General features: G+C 46.6%; 4 protein-coding genes across 16 annotated transcripts in view; 2 read left to right on the forward strand and 2 right to left on the reverse strand.

Annotated features, from left to right (window-relative positions):
- RHBDF1 (rhomboid 5 homolog 1) overlaps positions 1-4,210 on the forward strand; it is a 37,329-nt gene extending 33,119 nt beyond the window's left edge. For 6 of the 7 annotated variants that reach the window (XM_005152507.3, XM_031052322.2, XM_031052324.2 and 3 more), the window contains exons 13-18: positions 22-85; positions 538-632; positions 1,598-1,673; positions 2,155-2,255; positions 2,516-2,669; positions 3,447-4,210. In XM_005152507.3, the coding sequence (XP_005152564.1) occupies positions 22-85; positions 538-632; positions 1,598-1,673; positions 2,155-2,255; positions 2,516-2,669; positions 3,447-3,866 (910 nt within the window). In that variant the 3' untranslated portion in view covers positions 3,867-4,210. Of the gene's footprint in view, positions 1-21; positions 86-537; positions 633-1,597; positions 1,674-2,154; positions 2,256-2,492; positions 2,670-3,446 lie in introns of all 7 variants that reach the window. The other variant, XR_004081065.2, reaches the window with a different exon arrangement.
- A 111-nt stretch (positions 4,211-4,321) lies between these two features.
- SNRNP25 (small nuclear ribonucleoprotein U11/U12 subunit 25) lies at positions 4,322-7,576 on the reverse strand. 4 transcript variants are annotated; one of them, XM_031052327.2, is made up of 6 exons: positions 7,313-7,575; positions 7,125-7,215; positions 6,941-7,046; positions 6,788-6,862; positions 5,777-5,839; positions 4,322-4,514 (listed from the first exon to the last, which is right to left on the reverse strand). In XM_031052327.2, exons 1-5 carry the CDS (start codon positions 7,427-7,429, stop codon positions 5,785-5,787), a joined length of 444 nt encoding a protein of 147 aa, XP_030908187.1. In that variant the 5' UTR covers positions 7,430-7,575; the 3' UTR covers positions 4,322-4,514; positions 5,777-5,784. The 4 variants fall into 4 exon arrangements, with proteins under 4 accessions (XP_030908187.1, XP_005152566.1, XP_033921699.1 ...); XM_005152509.4 differs by having other exon boundaries at positions 4,322-5,068; XM_034065808.1 differs by lacking the exon at positions 6,788-6,862 and having other exon boundaries at positions 7,313-7,576.
- POLR3K (RNA polymerase III subunit K) lies at positions 7,072-8,059 on the forward strand. The gene is made up of 3 exons (XM_034065809.1): positions 7,072-7,580; positions 7,656-7,743; positions 7,821-8,059. Exons 1-3 carry the CDS (start codon positions 7,470-7,472, stop codon positions 7,946-7,948), a joined length of 327 nt encoding a protein of 108 aa, XP_033921700.1. The 5' UTR covers positions 7,072-7,469; the 3' UTR covers positions 7,949-8,059.
- A 388-nt stretch (positions 8,060-8,447) lies between these two features.
- Positions 8,448-17,231, reverse strand: part of GTF3C1 (general transcription factor IIIC subunit 1) — a 42,100-nt gene continuing 33,316 nt past the window's right edge. For 2 of the 4 annotated variants that reach the window (XM_031052178.2, XM_013129940.3), the window contains exons 32-37: positions 15,799-16,052; positions 14,185-14,471; positions 13,058-13,703; positions 11,450-11,489; positions 10,294-10,486; positions 8,448-8,821 (exon numbers count right to left, since the gene is read on the reverse strand). In XM_031052178.2, coding sequence (XP_030908038.2) covers positions 8,600-8,821; positions 10,294-10,486; positions 11,450-11,489; positions 13,058-13,703; positions 14,185-14,471; positions 15,799-16,052 — 1,642 coding nt within the window. In that variant the 3' untranslated portion in view covers positions 8,448-8,599. The remainder of the gene's footprint in view (positions 8,822-10,293; positions 10,487-11,449; positions 11,490-13,057; positions 13,704-14,184; positions 14,472-15,798; positions 16,053-17,231) is intronic. The other 2 variants (XM_034065351.1, XM_005152510.3) reach the window with 2 other exon arrangements.

The raw sequence follows: 17,231 nt of genomic DNA on the forward strand, positions 1-17,231 counted from the left end.
CTCTGCTTTGTGTTGCTGCAGGGTGTGTGAGCAGCCAGCCTCAATGGAGCCCCATGAGTGGCCAGATGACATCACCAAATGGCCGGTGAGCATCGCTGGTGGCACAGAGCCTGTTTGGGCAGCTGGAATGTGGCATTTGCATCCTGCTGCGCAGAGCTACAGCTGTGTTGGTGGAAGGGCAGGGTCTCTTGTGCAGCCTCCTGTGTGTTGTCACAGACACCAGATCAGGGCAGCCATGGCTTTGTCTAGCCTAGGCTTAAAGCCCTCAAATAACCAAAGTTCCCCTGTGCCAGCTAAAGCCCTGGGCCCTGCCAGGGTAACAGAGTGATGGAGACCAACTTGGCTTCAGGGCTGGTTTTTGTCCTTGACAGAGATGAGGTGTTGACTGTGGCTTGGGCAGATGGAGTGTCAGGCACTATCCTGCTGTCACAGGGAGGCCTTGGGAAGACTGGCTTCTTCCCAAGGGGCTATGTTGACTTTACCCAGGCAGCAAGCAAAGCCATGGCTGCCTGACTGCAGCCTGTTGTCATTTTGCAGATCTGTACAAAAAACAGTGCTGGGAATTACACCAACCACCTTCACATGGACTGCGTGATTACAGGCAGGCCCTGCTGCATTGGGACCAAAGGAAGGTAATGAGTTTTACCTGTATGGAGAGGGGCTGGGTGTTGGGGTGAGACACAGTGGGCCCTTTTCAGTTTGTAGATGTAGCCATTTGTCCTCCTTGGCCTTCCCACATGTAGTGTTAACCTTGTTAGGAAGGGGAGTTGGACAGAGAGCCATAACAGGTCTCCCAGATGGAGAAGGGCTCTGGGATGAGCAGGGGATAGCAACCAGACTGAGTCTTCAGTGCAGTAGGGTATCTCACTAAACTGGTCCTTGCAGTTTGGAGGGACTCACATCCCAAGGGATTAAATACTTCTGCTGGGGAGTTCTGTGCTTTTTCTTGGGAATGGCCTGCTTGGTTCCAATAGGCTACATTGGCTGCAGCATGGAGTCCCTGAGCACTCAAGGAGATGCCAAGAAACAACCTGCTGTGGTTTGCCAGGGAGGAAGATTATGTGCTTCCTCACATTGCTTCTCAGCTTGACTAGTTACCCTGTGCTTTGGCCTGGCTTTCCCTGCTAGGATAAAAAATCAGTACTGCTGCAAGAAGTTTCCTTCTCCCTGAAAGTCATGACCAGGACACCCTTGGCCTAGCTCCCCCTTTCCACTGTGTCAGTTATGGAGGCACAAGATTTTCCCAGCCCCAGACACAGCTTCCCTGAGTTCTAGTGGCTCTTTCTCAGCTGAAAATAGCTCAGGTTTAGGAGCTGTTTTGGAGCCCCTGTATGCAGGGCATTAGTCTGTGAAGTTCACTCAGGCTTGCCTGTGGGAGAGGAGGGGTCTCTGGGAAGTAGCACTGGCCTCAAATTGGGAATGTGTTAGTGCATCTGCTGCAGAGACACTACAGCACATCAGGGGCAGCTGAAAGGCGTCAGCTCTCATAGGCAGACATGGGGAGTGGCTCATGTGGGAGGGCACAGGGTGGTCCATTGTATGTTCCATGTGTGTGATTCTTGGTTTTCCTTATTTTGATTACTTGTGCCTCCTCCAGATGTGAAATAACCTCCCGGGAGTATTGTGAATTTATGCGAGGCTATTTCCATGAAGAGGCCACACTCTGCTCTCAGGTAAGTGAAGAGCTGGAGGGGTGTATGGCTGCCTTTTCCCCTCCTGTTCCCCTTAGTGGCATGGCAAGATCTAGGGGCAACTGTGCTGCAGTGTAGTTGGGAGTCCCATGTCCTGTCCCACGTGGAGTCTGGGGGAAGTTGATGATCCAGACTGTAGTGGCAGAGCTGGCTGCCACTATAGCCAGCTGTCCCTCATTGGAGACCAGTTTAGGACTTGGACTGAAGCAGTAACAGAATTGAACCTTCTTGTTGCATTGGCGTGCAAATGCAGTGTCTCAGTTGTGCATGTGCTGGGATGAAGAATGAGGGCATAAAGCTGCCCCAGGGAACAGGTCATGTGTAACTTGGTGTTGCAGACAAAGACTGGGACTTGACACAGCAGTGGGAGGAGAGCCCCTCTTTTAAAACTCACTGCAGTCTCTGCAGTAGGCTTTGTAAAGAGCTATGCTGGCTGGCTCCTCACAACCACACTTTGCCCTAGGTGCACTGCATGGATGACGTCTGTGGACTCCTCCCTTTCCTAAATCCAGAAGTCCCTGACCAGTTCTACCGCCTCTGGCTCTCACTTTTCCTCCATGCTGGGTAAGCATAGGTGTAAAACTTGCATTATCTGGGTGAGGGAAGCCTGAACACTGGGATTGCTATGAGGCTTCTTCTGGTAGTCGTTCCTTGGGAGACATGGGGGTTGCTGAGCTGCTGTCCCTGCTGAGGTTTACCATGCTGTGTTTGCTGGGAGGGATATTAGTGGTGTGGGTGAGGCCACACCAGGCTCAGCAAAGAGCACAAGCACAGGGGTGACTTCAGTGTCTGCTGCTTCAGCTCCTGTACTCTGAACTTGGCAGGATCCTGCACTGTCTGGTTTCAGTCTGTTTCCAAATGACGATCCTGCGGGACCTAGAGAAGCTGGCAGGATGGCATCGCATCTCTATCATCTACCTTCTCAGTGGCATCACTGGGAACCTTGCCAGTGCAATATTTCTACCCTACAGAGCAGAGGTGGGTCTCCTGCAGACTAGGGTAACTTACCATGAACACCAGCTTTCTGAACGTACAGAACAGAGGCCGAGACACTAGAGCTGGGCTTGGTCTCTGAAGCACATGCCTTGTACATCTAGCTGCTGTATAGTAACATCTCCAGAGTACCTGGGCTTTCCAGGTGACTGGCACAGTCTGACCACAGTAAGAAGGCTGCCTCTCTTAATGAGTGGGGGGGTTTGTCCAGCCATAGGGTAAGAGAGGGCCCTGACAGGCTGGGAATTGAGAGCTGTAGCTAGTGCCAGAGCCCCTCCATGTGTGAGTGGCAGGCAGGAGAGAGACAAGGAGCAGAGTTCACCTTTTCCACAGATGACTGTCCCTGTCCACATGCCACAGCTGAAGAAGTCTGATTTGACTCTCTGTCTTCAGAAAGCTGTGTGGCAGAACCTGGAGGACTATATTCCAGGTCCTTTAGATAAGGAAAAGGGTGCTGTGGGAGTCAAGAGATTGCCCTCAAGGGCTTCTCCCTTCTGGTGACTTGAACCAGATCTGTCTTCCTTCAATAGAAAGTCTGTTCTGGTGATTGCTGGCCTCACACTTACCTTGATCCTAAATCAAACCTGGCCTCTTTATAACAGGTTCAGGGAGTAAGGGTGAAGTTGCAGACTGCAGCATCTCTTTCCTCAGCAACTCTGAGCAAGGACCTGAATGACTAATAACTGTAATGCCCGTGGCTGGCTGCAGAAGCCAGGCAGATGGCATGTGCCTGATGTTACCTATACTGCTCTTCTTCTGCAGGTTGGCCCTGCAGGATCCCAGTTTGGGATTCTGGCCTGTCTCTTTGTGGAGCTCTTCCAGAGTTGGCAAATCCTGGCACGCCCATGGAGGGCTTTCTTCAAGCTGCTGGCTGTGGTGCTCTTTCTTTTTGCATTTGGCCTCCTACCTTGGATTGATAATTTTGCTCACATTTCAGGATTTGTCAGCGGTTTCTTCCTCTCCTTTGCCTTCCTGCCCTACATTAGCTTTGGGAAGTTTGATTTATATAGGAAGCGATGCCAAATTATAATTTTCCAGCTCATCTTCATTGCACTCTTCTCAGGACTCGTGATTCTGTTCTATTTCTACCCCATCAAGTGTGAGTGGTGCGAGTTCCTCACCTGTATACCATTCACAGACAAATTCTGCGAGAAATACGACCTGGACGCACAGCTCCACTGAAAGGCAAAGGCTGGTTTCTCGAGCAGGCACTGGAGATAGATGTCTTTGCGTTTGCTGTGCCAGTTCCACGTGGACAAAGCCTCTAATCCAATGACACTTCTAACCCTGCCCGTGGTTAATTTAAACTGTCTCCTTAGCACTTGGCAGGCATGTTTTTTGCCTTATCTCAGAAGACTCTGAAAACGGAACGTTTGTGCCTTGTTCAATTGTATTGAACCTTTTCTGCTGCCATTATTTTTATTACACTAGTTTCAATACTACATTTTTAACCAGAGTTGTTTACTGCTGCTAAGGTGGTGATTAAATGGTAAGGTAGCGTTTTAGCTACTGTTAATTGTTCTGCATAGTCTGTGGCTATGTTTGTTACTTTATCTCAGCTGTGCTGTTTCCTGTACCACTAGAATCAATCCTTTCTAGCATCCGACAACCTGCAGCTGGAAATAAGAGCCTCAAAAGCCTCAGAAAAAAAGTCTCTTTAATCACTGCAAGTGCATTCCACTTAGAGCTCAGAGACAGACAGTTCAAATAGCAACTGCAAAAGATGTCCATTTCAACTGGAGTGTGTTTTTCTTTGATGTGAACCACCTTCTCCTCCAGAACAGTGCTGGATCCCTACTCTGCTCATGGTAGGGCTGGATTCTCAGTGCTCTGTTAAAGAAACAATGTATCTGGCAGTAACAATAGTTACTGCATGCTGGGCTCTCTTATCACCATGCCTCCATTGGGGTGGATCAGCCAGTACCACAGGTGACTGCTGGTCACAGGCAGATGGCTTTTGTTACACCACACATTTTAGTACACTGGATGTGTTTAAAGAAGAAAAAAGGGTTACTGTGGTCACAAAGCAACAGTTTTTACCGCAGCTACCTGGAGCCACAAAACAAAACCCCAAGTTCTTGGAAAAGCTGCTCTTGCCACTGCTCCTCAGCCACTGTGCCTGTGTTTTCAGATGTGGAGAGGAAGCAGAGATGATTTTAAAATAACTGAGCTGGAGTCTTGGCCACATCTTGTGTTTGTATGCACAACTTTATAAAAATAGCTGCATAATACCAGAATCATGTCTATACAGATTACAAGCAGGTAGCATATATGTGCTACTCATGCTTCCTGTTGAATGCATCAGTTGCACAGAAGTATCATGACCAGAAGTCTCATGGTGTATCTTGTCTTCTGAGAACAATGACTTGGTTGAACTCTAGTTTCTAGAAACCAGAAACAGAGACTGGAAGTCAAAACCTACAGGATCTGTAAGCTGACATCCCTCTTCCCAATTGAGAAAAATGGCTCAAGATACACTCATAATGGAAAAGCACAGAACATGCTCTGCTTGCTGCATTTGCCTGGGTGTATTCACGGGACATTTCTGTTAGTTACAGGAGCACTCAGAGCAGGGTGGGAGAACAGCCATGTGGGTATGAGAGCCTGAGACACACAAAAGTACCCAGATGACCTGAGTGATGGCAATTGCCTATAGCAATGTAGGGATGAGTTAGCACCCAGCCACATCCCTGTCAGTGATTTACAAACATTCAAGAAGGCTAAAAGCAAGGTTTTAGAAGCAATCAAACCAGCAAAAGAACACTGCATTTGATGAGTCTCGGGACATGGCTGGAGTAGATTCAGAGTTTAAACATAAATTAGGGGTAGAGATACATCACTGCCAGCACCAAGATGCTGCTGCTGCGTGTTAACTGAAGTAGCTGAATTGTCGTTCTCTGGCCAGAGAAAAGTATGCACAACACAACTATGGAAATAGACCACAGAGCCAAGCCTAACCCAGACACAGGCCTTCAGTAGTGCCCTGCTATGTAGCAGAGAGCAGCAGCACTGGCTGCTCTGAGCTGGAACACTAAGGTCTGGGGAAGAGACAGATGAAGAAGCGGTAGCTCTAATGGATGTTCAGGACTTACCTGACAGGTTACTTTCGCAGCTTCTTTATGAAGCTGACCTCATCCCGGTTTCTGATGCCATACCTGAAGGAGAGTTATACTGTTAATGTGCCAGTTAACCAGGAACTGCAACCTTTGAAAGCCTATAGCCTCCTCTTTCCCAGGGCAAGATGGACTCTTAACATGCTTGCTATGCTCTGATGTAGGACAGTTTCTCATTTGTGTATGCAGAACACGCTGCCAGCACTTAGGATCTGATTATCTGCCTTTCTAACTGCAACAACCTCTTAAATGCAACATCTGTTGCCCATGGCTCAGTCTTTTGAGGAAAGCTTTTAGTAGGTCTGTCTTGCTAAATTTTTAATACTCCAGACAAGCTTGTCCTGCTGGGTCTGGACACAGGCTGGCATACCCAGCACTGCTGTATGCAGCTGTCAGAGTGCTCAGAAGCACCTCCTGCCTTCTTCCCCTGAGAACAGGCATGGAAACATGGGAGTTATTTGTAAGTGTTGTTACTAAATCGTCTCTGTGGCTGAGCAAGTCCAGACCCCGACACTCTTTGCCTGGCATTCACCTCAGCAGCTCTGCTTAGTCCTCTGTGAGGGTGACAGGAGCACTTGGCACAAGGTGTCCAGGGTTCCTTCCATTCTTGGTCTTCTCCACAATACAATGTACCTGACCTCATCCTCTGCTGAGTAGCTGCTCCCCAAGTGCTCCCAGTTTCCTTGGGAGCTGAACTAATGTGCTTTGCACACAGGACACCATCCCTGGCCTTCTCTGTGTTCTATTCTCAAGTACCTTGGTGTGATTTGAATTGGAGGAACGCACTTTGCATAGGACGGCTGTGACTGAGGAACTGCCTGAGGCCTTCCTGTCCTTCAGATGGTCTGCCAGGGCAGGGCCTGTCCCACCTCTGTGTGCAGTGCTGGTCCTGTTCAAGTGCAGGAGCCACCAGAGCCAGGCACAAATCCCCAGTGTTGCGTGTGCTCCAGCAGACCCCCTCCATCCCCCAGAAGAGACTGTACTACTCACTCTCGCAGCTTCTTTCTATCATCTGCCAGCTTCTCTCCGCCGTAGGTTAAGTGGTACGTCCTCCATATGTACTTCCTAGGGCAAAACCGCTTAGGCCATGGGGGAGTGCTGCAGGGGTGCACGCTTGCAGCCGGAGCCCCCCGCCCCGCTCACCAGCTGAGGTGCTGCACGCCGCCCTGCCGTGCCTGCCGCAGCTGGACGTGCCGCCGCAGCGCCTTCTTCAGGTCCAGCACCGTGGCGTTCTGCACCACCACCACGGCTGCGGAGGGGGAAGAGCCCTGTCAGCGCCCCGGCCCGCGGCCCCGGCCCACTCCCGCCCTCCGGCCCCGGGACGCACGCATGGTCTCGCCGTCCGCTTTGCAGACGCGCACGGTCATGGCCTGCCCGTACTCCAGCGCCACCTGCGAGCCGATCTCCTCCGCCGTCACCTGCGGGCGGCACGGCCGCGGCCGGCGAGTGACCTGGGCCTGAGCCCAGCCACCGCTACCCCGGCTTCCGTCAGGCCCCCTGCGGCCCCGGCCCTACCTGCGGCGGGAGGTCACAGAGCAGCGGATCCTGCACCAGCCGCGCAAGCGCCTCCTGGAAGAGCTCCAGCACCTCAGCGTGCGCCAGCTCCTCCTCGGGCTCGGGCTCCGCCGCCATCGTCGCGCCGGAAGGGGCGGTCGGCGCCGCGGAACCGGCGATGCTGCTCTTCTGCCCGGCCTGCGGTAACGTGCTGGTGGCCGAGGAGGGGCCGCGCTGCCACCGCTTCGCCTGCACCACCTGCCCCTACGTGCGCAACGTCACGAGGAAGGTGCGGGGCTGGCCGGGCGCGGGGCAGGGGGGCGGGCGCGGGGTCGGGCCCTGACTGAGCGGCGGCGTCCCGCAGGTGACGAGCAGGAAGTACCCGCGGCTCAAGGAGGTGGACGATGTGCTGGGCGGCGCCGCGGCCTGGGAGAACGTGGACTCCACCGCAGGTAGGGACGGGACGGGACGGGGAGCGGAGCGAGGGGGCAGAAGGACCGGGCCTCACCTCACGGCGCCTCGTCCGCAGAGCCGTGCCCCAAGTGCGAGCACCCCCGCGCCTACTTCATGCAGATCCAGACGCGCTCGGCCGACGAGCCCATGACCACCTTCTACAAGTGCTGCAATACGCAGTGCGGGCACCGGTGGCGGGACTGAGGGCCCCGGCCCGCTCCTGCCTCAGCGCGGAGGGCAGAGGCGCGGCCCAGGCCCGCTGGGATTTGGGGAGGAAAAGGGAATCTGCTGCAATAAACGTGTCCCTGGGTGTAAGGAACTGTGTGCTGTGGTTGCTTTAAAACTGCCCTCGGTAGAGCTGACACACTGCTGAAAGCGGCACAGGGGAGGGGTGCAGGGCCCTTACCTCACACAGCACAGCACTCTGCTAAAAATAGATGATAAACTAATACCACATATGCCAAGAAACCAGTGTGTAAAATATAGACAAACCTTTCGCTTAGTTATCTTAGCTACCTTAGCACGGAGCCAGCTGCCAGGTGGAAGGAAAAGCAAAGGTGAGCTGTTACTGCTGTGACCCTAAAGGGACAGGGAAAAAGGAGCCTTTGCTATCATGTGAAAACCGTGTAAGGTAAAGGAGAAACTACGAACTGCATGCTCTACAAGCAGTTACTGGTAAAAAGAGAAGGTACCGAAAGTGGGATCAAATATACCTGCGTCTTAACATTAAGCTTTATTCTCATCTTAAATACATTCACAAATAAAAAGGATAAATAACTTAATAAAAACATGATGGAGTGCAAATTGTCATATTTACACTCCTACAGGCTAAACCCATTTAACAGGGCTCAGCTTTTATACAGGGATAATCTGCACCCATTTATTCCAGTTCATTTCAGAGGGGAAGACTCTTCCCAGCCTAAGAGTACAGTCTACTGTAGGCTCATAGTATATTGTTGGGGTTTCGCTCAGTTTGGGATTGTTTAGTTGTTCTTCAATAACTGGCTGAGAAAAGAGCGACACCGGGGATGGCTTTTTCATGTAGAATCGTGTGATGCAGCCGAGAGTTTCCAGACCCTGCAGAAAAATTCACACTTTTAGCTTGACCAAGCGTGGTAAAAACAAATGCACTGAACACTGTTCTACCTACGGTGTTCTGAGAAATGTTGGACAATTTATACCAATTTACACTACAGGTGGCTTCATTTCACCTCCTCAGGTGAAGTGCCATCCCCCATTGGGGTGGCAAAGATCACAGCAAAGCAAAGCAAGTTCCTATAGCTAAATAGATCATTTCTTACAGATGTTAACACAGTGGCTGCTAAGACAGAACATGCATTCAACAATGTATTTCAACACTGAGGACCAGCTACAAATGATTTCAAGCTGTATCAATGTAAATCCCAGACTCAGGTCAGTTCTTGCTAATGGGGCTGCATTTATTCCCAGAGCACCACCCAGCAAGGTCATTTATGTGCTCTATTTGCTGAAAACACCTGGTGTGTATTCAATCACCTTACATAGGTATGCAGCTAGATTTACTAATATTTGGTATATTACAGATACAAGCTCTGCCTGTGGTTTCAAAACCAGGTCTTACCAAGTTTTTTGGTAGACAAGTTAGATTCAAGTCCTCCAGTGTGTAAAATGTACAGGTAACTGCTTGTTTTTGTGGATTTGAATTAGAATTGCTGAGGAATCTGTACTCTTTCCCACCTATGCATGCCTCACCATTGTACATTCTACTGCGGTTTTAAACCCGTCCCTCCTGGTAGTGCTGCTCCAGCACATGACCTACTGACAGGCTGTGCTGGAACACCTGGGAAACAGGATGGTAGGGTACACAACTTGCCATGCTACCAGAAGACTGATTTCCAGCATTAGCAGGGGAAGTCATGCTTATGGGAAGGACTGCAATATTATTGCTATGCTTAAGATTTTGAATACTTACAGAAAAAAAATACAAATAAAGGTTTCACTTGCAAAATAGCAGTGATGGTGGCAATCAAACTTCAGGATGTGGGGAAAAGATGAGAGTCAAATTTTTCTCTCCATGTAACGTTTTGTAAAGTGCCTCTAAGCAGGTCTGCCAGGACAGAAGGTCTTATTTACAGTGCTGTCTAGCACAGACACAGCTCAGTCTGATTCTTACACTAAAGATTACTTATCTGAAAGGTGTATAAGGGAAAAACAAAGCTAAACTCTAGTGATTAACACTGTATTAAACAGGCCAATTTGGTATTTCACAATGACAAGCCACCACTCTTCAGAAACCAACTACAACTTTAACTGCATGTACATTGTTTCAGAAGCAAGCTCAAATTTTAAAATCAGCCATATGGTCATTTCAGTGACAGGTAAAGGTTTCCTTCCTCCCTCATTGTGAACAGTAACTTGCTCTGGCTTTAGTTAATTCAGGAAGGGGAGAGGCTGTTTTTTATAGTTCATTCAGAATCCTGTTTTCCTGGGACTTCCAGCAAAGTAGTTGCTGACTCTTCTCTGTGGAAGCTGAACCAGATTAAAGTTCACACAGCTGGTGCTTCACATACCTGCAGTATCTCTAGGACAGCGACAGGCTGCAGTACCCCCATGTAATGCTGCAGCAGTGTGCCTTCTGTTATGCCTGGTTTTGTCATGATGTGATAGAGCACAGCTTCCATCATCCCTTTACACACAGGTTTATTCAGGTTCCCATCCACAATCCTCCAAGGTCTCCCGATGAAGCAGACATTCTCGCAGGCCCTGCAAAGGACCATTTAAGTTCAGCTCCATCAGGACTTAATTCTTCCAACTAGATTTCTCATCACAATTTCTGCATAACAGATTCTTACCGCATCCATTGCCAGTGTTGGCTCACGTGCTAGGTGTAAATTCTGTAGCTGCTCTGGGCAGAGATTGGTGCTAAGCTTTCAGACAGTTCCACAGACCTGAAGTATTTCACATTAAAACGTCCACTTAAAAGTGCTTTTAGCACCAGTATGCCACCCACTGGTTACCTGGAGTCTTGATCACAGAATCATAGAACAGTTAGGGTTGGAAAGGACCTTAAGATCATCTAGTTCCAACCCCCCTGCCATGGGCAGGGACACCTCACACTAAACCATGTCACCCAAGGCTTCATCCAGCCTGGTCTTGAACACTGCCAGGGATGGAGCATTCACAACCTCCCTGGGCAACGCATTCCAGTACCTCACCACCCTAACAGTAAAGAATTTCTTCCTTATAGCCAATGACCAGGAATGCTTTGTCACTAGCTCTAACATCTTCCAAAAGTTACTCAAGACCTGCTTTAATCTGCAACATGCAGCAACAGTGCTCAGATAGGAAAAAAAATCCTTATTTTCAGCATTTTGGAGTCAAAAGACCCTGTGTGGGAATTGAAATTTCCCATACTGCAGTTTCTTCAGGTCTTTCCTGGGTATGTGGTAGCTCAGACTGTCAGGCACTGGACTTATTGCGAAATAAAATTAATTCTGTTCCTCCAAGTTAGTTGGTTTTCTGGAAAAAACATGTATCAAATTTTTCCAGCATGCACATGAGCACAAGTAACATGAACAGGAACAATGGAGGAAGACATGGGATTTCTCCATCATCAATGCTCACTGCGCATTGCTGTGTAAACCAAAGGTTTCCAAACCATTTGCTTCCAGATATTACTTTGTTAGTGCTAAGTTCAGTTACTCAGCAGAAGTCTTTGTTACTCACCGGTCCCTGGCTGCCTGGGATACATCTGTCATAGAACTTCCTGGAAAGAAAGGAATACATTGTTTTTAATTAACCCAAACTCTTTATCTAGTGGAAGGAAAGTAAAAAGTGTCCATGCTGTAAAATGCAACAGCTTACATTAGAGAATAACACACACAAGCTATGCTGCATGTTGATCTGGTTGCATGGGGAGCTATGAGCTTCCATGCTGCCTTTACTTGACTGCAGCATACCCTTTCTTCCCATACCTCTTGCAACCACATCTGCCTTCTCCAACCACCCAATTTGTGGTTCCACTCCCAAATCACAGCAAGAAGTTTTATTCCTAGAAATATGATTATGTGGCTGCACAACACGTAATTCTATCGACTGAAAGAACCAAGTTTCACACAGGACCTTTTGCAGGGTTCTCAGCCTGCTGTGCTCACTTAGACTTATCTAACGTCATGCTCCTGGTAAACCTATGGAAGGTGAGCAAAAGTCCGAGCAGCTGTGGACTTGAGAATGCAAACTCAGGATTTCAGCAGGGTTCAGACTGAAAGTGAAGGTTTTCTCTGAAATTTACAGTATGCATTATGTCATGGACTTTAATTACACAATTACTTAACAGACTTCTACCACACCCAGAGGCTAACAACTTTGGCTTAAGCACATGTAAACCCTTCAGCTGGCCTTCAACAGTAAGACCAGTCAGAACTCTATGCTTGATAACATAACTATTTCTTCCCTCCTTTGTTACAAACAAGTAGAGGAAACTAAATCCAAAGCCGTAAGTTAGCAGTTTCATGTTAAGAACTGCTGAAGTCTATGTAGTTTAGACAACCCTGAGTCTTGTTTGCTGCAGGAAGGCTCCAATTAAACAATACCAGGCTTTAAGAGGCTAGGGATCAGTCTGCACTGATTTTTAGTCTGCAGTCTGCATCTCTAAACATGGGTAGTGGCAGGTCTTGGCAAAATACCACACAAGCAATTAGCTTGTGATTCAGTCTGAAATCAGAGCTGATAAAACAACAACAAAATAAAATTGCAAACAACCTACTTAATATAGAGCTTGGCAAGAACTACCAGCTATTAAAAAAGAAAACTGGCAGTAAAAAGGAAATTTTAAAATGAAGTCAAATTGGGTTACAAACAAGGCTATTAATCTTCTCACTGGCATGTGCTGCTTTCTGGTGAATGGTTTAATGACTTTACTACATTTCAGTCATGGGCATTCTAGTTAGAGGTACACCAGCAGCGCTGTGTTTTTTAGGTTTAGAGATGTCTAGCCTTTGGACTGAAGGCAGAGGTGAGAAACTTCAGATTCACATATGTTTTTGGAGAAGAGTAAGACACAGAAAAGAGTTCTAAAGGAAAACACCTTTCTGGACTAGTCATGAACATTCCAGCAATAGGCATAGGATGGAATCTTTGATGTATTTGAAACCTCCAAGACCTTCCAGATAAAGTTGTGTTATGTCACTTCAACTGTGAATAATAACAACCTCTCTCTCTCTGGTGTAGCTTCATAAAGAATCTAGTATTTGCTTATAAAATGGAGCTACTTGTTTGGGGTCAACTGATGATGAGCTAAGCTCTATTTCTTGGATGCAGAGAGCTTGTAGATACCTTTAGAGACTCCTGGGTTCTCCTGTAAGTAGGAAAGATCATCATCCTGCTCACCGGCTGATTGTTCAAGGCTAGGAATCTGCTTGTTCTGCTCAGCACTGAGGTCATCATTCTCTGTTTCCAGTTTTTTGTCCTCAGAACAAGATTTATCTTGTTCCTTGTAAGTGTCCGCATTTGTAGCACCTGGAGCAGGCACTGAGTGTTCAGCCAGGTGTTCTGTCTGTCCTCCCAGGGAGCCTGGTTCTTCGTCCATCATTGTAGAAGAATCAGTAACACCTGCATCAAAGTTACTTTCATCTGCACTTTTCAAACTACTCTGTGAACCTTGGCAGAGTTGATCGCCATCTGCAAGGACATCATTTTGAGTCTTAAATCTCTTCCTTGGCGGTTCTTCATCACTGACAGATGGTGTATCTTCTCCCAGCTGCTCCTCCTCTCTCAAACATTCCTCTCCATTCTTTGGTTCCAGTGGCAGGCAGTCCTGTTGTACATCTGGGAGAGTGGCATCTGTACCTTGCTGATCAGAATCATCTGGTTTATTCTTCAGACATACTGAATGTAATAGCCATGGCTTGGCAAATACTACTGCAACCAGTCTTACAGTATGGCCTCCTACTTCTAAAACTTGCTGCATTTCAATGAGGTCCTATAACAACAAACAAACAAAACCACAAAATCATCTCAAGAGCTTTTGCTGGAAAATGTCATCTTTAACTGGCAGCAAAGAAAGAGGAAGAGTTTAGCAGAATATTAAATTTTCTGTCTTGCTGCACTGAAGTTGGTGTTTTATCCCTTAAACTTTACTGAAATTACAGCACAAGACATTTTTGTTCAGCTTCAATTAAGTTAAAATGTAGCTGGGAAAGAGAATTTTGCTTCCAAAGGTGAAGGTTGGTATCTTTAGGTTTCTAAAACCATTCATTCTTATCTTTGAGTTAATGCTGCTTTAATTTTTTGCCTTCCTAACTTTGAGGTGAGATTGCTATCAGGTATGTGATCTCTTGCCTAATATAAACAGCTTTGTTTTATTTATACTTGCTTCCTATATCTTGGAAGGTTGTGCTATTTGAGGGGAATACTAAGCATCTAAGTATTAAGGTATGGAAAGCAGCTGGCTATAAACCCACCTGAATGTACTGCTCCAAGCTCCTGGTGCGTTCAGGTTCCACCTCCTCATAGATGCAGAAACGTTTGCTCAGCTCAACTTTGCAAATTCCAAAGTGGGAAGTTGCCTCTATTGCATTACGGATCTCCATAACAGCAGCTACATCTCCAGGATTGTAGCCATAATGATCTGTACACTCATGAAGAAAATGATCAACCTCATAATCCTCTTCTCGGATGTTTATCAGTCTGGAAAAAGTCTCAGGGAGGCAGGAAACCCCCACATCCATGTTATCAAGCAAAGAAGAAACTGCAAAGCAAATAAAACCCAATGTATATAAGCTGTGAAGCAGCTGTTACTACAGTGTACACTAAAGAAAGATAAATATCTGAGACAGATTAGAGGTGTTCTAAACTAATCCAATTAAAATCAGAGCTCAGTTTTCCATCTTCATTGCTGCAGTTTCCTGCTTTTCTTTCTGCCTCACATATCTGTCTCCGAAACCCTCAGACCAATGTGATATATTGCTGAAAGACAGTGCAGACTTGTATTCTCTCTAGGGCAAGAAATGCTATGGAGGACCCTATGAATCAAAGAACTGTAAGCAGCTGATCCATGGCAGAAAGCTATTGACCAAATATGGTTAGAAACTACAAGCTGACAATGTCTCAGTACAATCAGTATAACAAAACATCTCTGTGTGTGGAGGAAGGTTCAGCACTGCACAAACCCACCCCCACTGTGCAGAGTATTTAGAAGGTGAAGCAGCGTAACACCTTTTTCCAGTCCTGGATGATTAGAGGGTAGCTTTGGCACTGTTCTTACCTGCTCCCCTCCCTTTCATCTGCAGGCTGCCTTTACATCATGCCTTTGGGACACATGTGACAGCTGCGCTTCTTTGACAGCCAAGTTAAACTGAGAACAACTGTAATGAGCTGTCAGCTTAACAGACCTGGAGGGCATGTGTGGCAGAAGAGATATGAAAAAGAATTGCTATTTTACCTCTACCACAACAGCAGCAGGCAGGAACAACACTAGACCTAAACAAGTAAAGGTTTTCCTGGATACATTTGCATTAGAGCTGAAAGGAAGATACTCTTTGAGAAGGGGAGTGCTGATAAATTGCGAATATTCAAGCTTTAACTATGATCAAAATGTTTAAAGTACTGTAGGGAAAAGGCCAGAGTTTGGAAACCACTATTTCAGAGAGCTGCATGAGACAAGTAAATGTGAACTGCCATTCAAAGAGCTCTGAAAGATCTTTTCTCTTTATAGAAGGGAAAGGCTGGGTGTGACATGTCATAGAATTCTGCAACTATACTAAGTTGCAGAAGGGACTGAAAAAAAATCTCCTGGAGAAGGAGTAACAAAGTAGAGGACAGACTTCCTCTTTGGATTAATAGTTTCACTCAATATGAAATACAGGCAAGAACTTGTTAGAAGGAAAAGGTGTTTGCAGAAGTCAAATACCTGTTTTAGGTCAGGAGAGAAAGCATTACAGGCAAAATGCACATGTAATGACAAACAAAACATTCCTTTTAAGAGGTTTTGTTCAAATTGGTTCCTCAGCTGATGAGTTGACTATCTTTCCTGCTCAAACCCAATTCTGTGCAAATAAGGCCAAACAGAAACTAACCTGGAGAGCTGAGTCTTCCTGGAACTGGTGTACATCGCAGTTTAACCTTCACCTGGCAGGAATTGACCACTATATTGTCGCTGGGACTCAGATTCCGTGTGCTGATAATTCCAGGGGCATAGTAGCCTCTCATCAGTAAGTAATTGGTATGAGATGCTTGACGAGCTTTTACTTCAATCCTGCGTTTGCCTCCAGAGGTGTCATCTAAGTCATCATCATCGTCGTCATCATCATCAAGTCCTTCTTTTCCCAAACTACAGCAAAGAGAGACGTTTTGTTTGTTTATAGCTTTTTTAATTCCCAAATAAGAAAGTGACTCATTATCCTGAGCAGAGCAAGAACACCTGCTGTTCTGCATTCTGGTTTGTAGTTATGAGCAGCTGTGGGTATGTCCATAGCAGCCTGATTTAAAGTGCTGAGAACAAGCAATTACAGAAAAGGAAAATACACTAAAGGTCCCTGGAAAAGGAAACTCTCTCATTTTGTGAACATGTTGAAAATATCTCATCTTACAGTGCTGAAACCTTTGGTTCGGCAGACATTTCATCAGGAGGGAACATCTGTCAGAGCACAAAGGCTGAGACTATAAGGAATTCTGCAGTATAGGGCAGACAGTTTAAGGGAGAAAAGAAGAAAGAATTACAGACCAAAGATTTCAGTCACTTTAGAAAAGGAAGGGAGGAAAAAAAACAACCCCAAAACCAACCAACCAAAACATTAATACAAACCAAACTGCAGACAGCCTCAACATAAAGAAAGAATAGTAGCAGCACCCAGGATAGATTTCCCAGAAACAAACCAACACTGTTTTCAGGACATGACAGAAGCCATTAAGGATAAAGGTGAAGGCTCCAAACAACCTGATCTAACTCTGAAGTTGCTGCTGTTTTAAGCAGCTTATGAGAGAAACTACTAGTGGTTCCTTCTAACCTTTTCCAAGATGAGTTAGACCTTAAAATATATTTAAAACCAAAGGGAATGTGTAATGTAGAACAAATAGTTTTGAAAAAAAATAATAATGGATTCAGATGCCTGCTGCTCAGAAATGGGACTACTCCAGGGTTCAGTGCATTTTTGCTAATGAACTGGGTGACAAAATAGCTCAATAATTCTGCATAGGATCACCTAACTGGAGAGACTTCAAGTGTATCAGAAGACAGGACTTGCATTCAGAACACTTCCAACAAAGTGGAGAAATAGTCTGGAAAAGAGGAGGAAGCAATTTTGTACAGACAAATGCATGTTATTAATATTATAGTACTATGCACCTGTTCCACACTAAGGGGAAGCAATTACCTAGATAAAGGAAAAGAAACTTGTTAAAGTGAATCACAGGAATCATAATCTCTTTCTTTTTTTGTTTGTTTGGAGTTTTTGTTTGGCAAGACCATGCCCATTCATCACTGTGGCATGTATTATCAGGCATATCACCT

Source organism: Melopsittacus undulatus, chromosome 8 (assembly GCF_012275295.1).
Source record: "Melopsittacus undulatus isolate bMelUnd1 chromosome 8, bMelUnd1.mat.Z, whole genome shotgun sequence".
Lineage (NCBI taxonomy): Eukaryota > Metazoa > Chordata > Aves > Psittaciformes > Psittaculidae > Melopsittacus > Melopsittacus undulatus.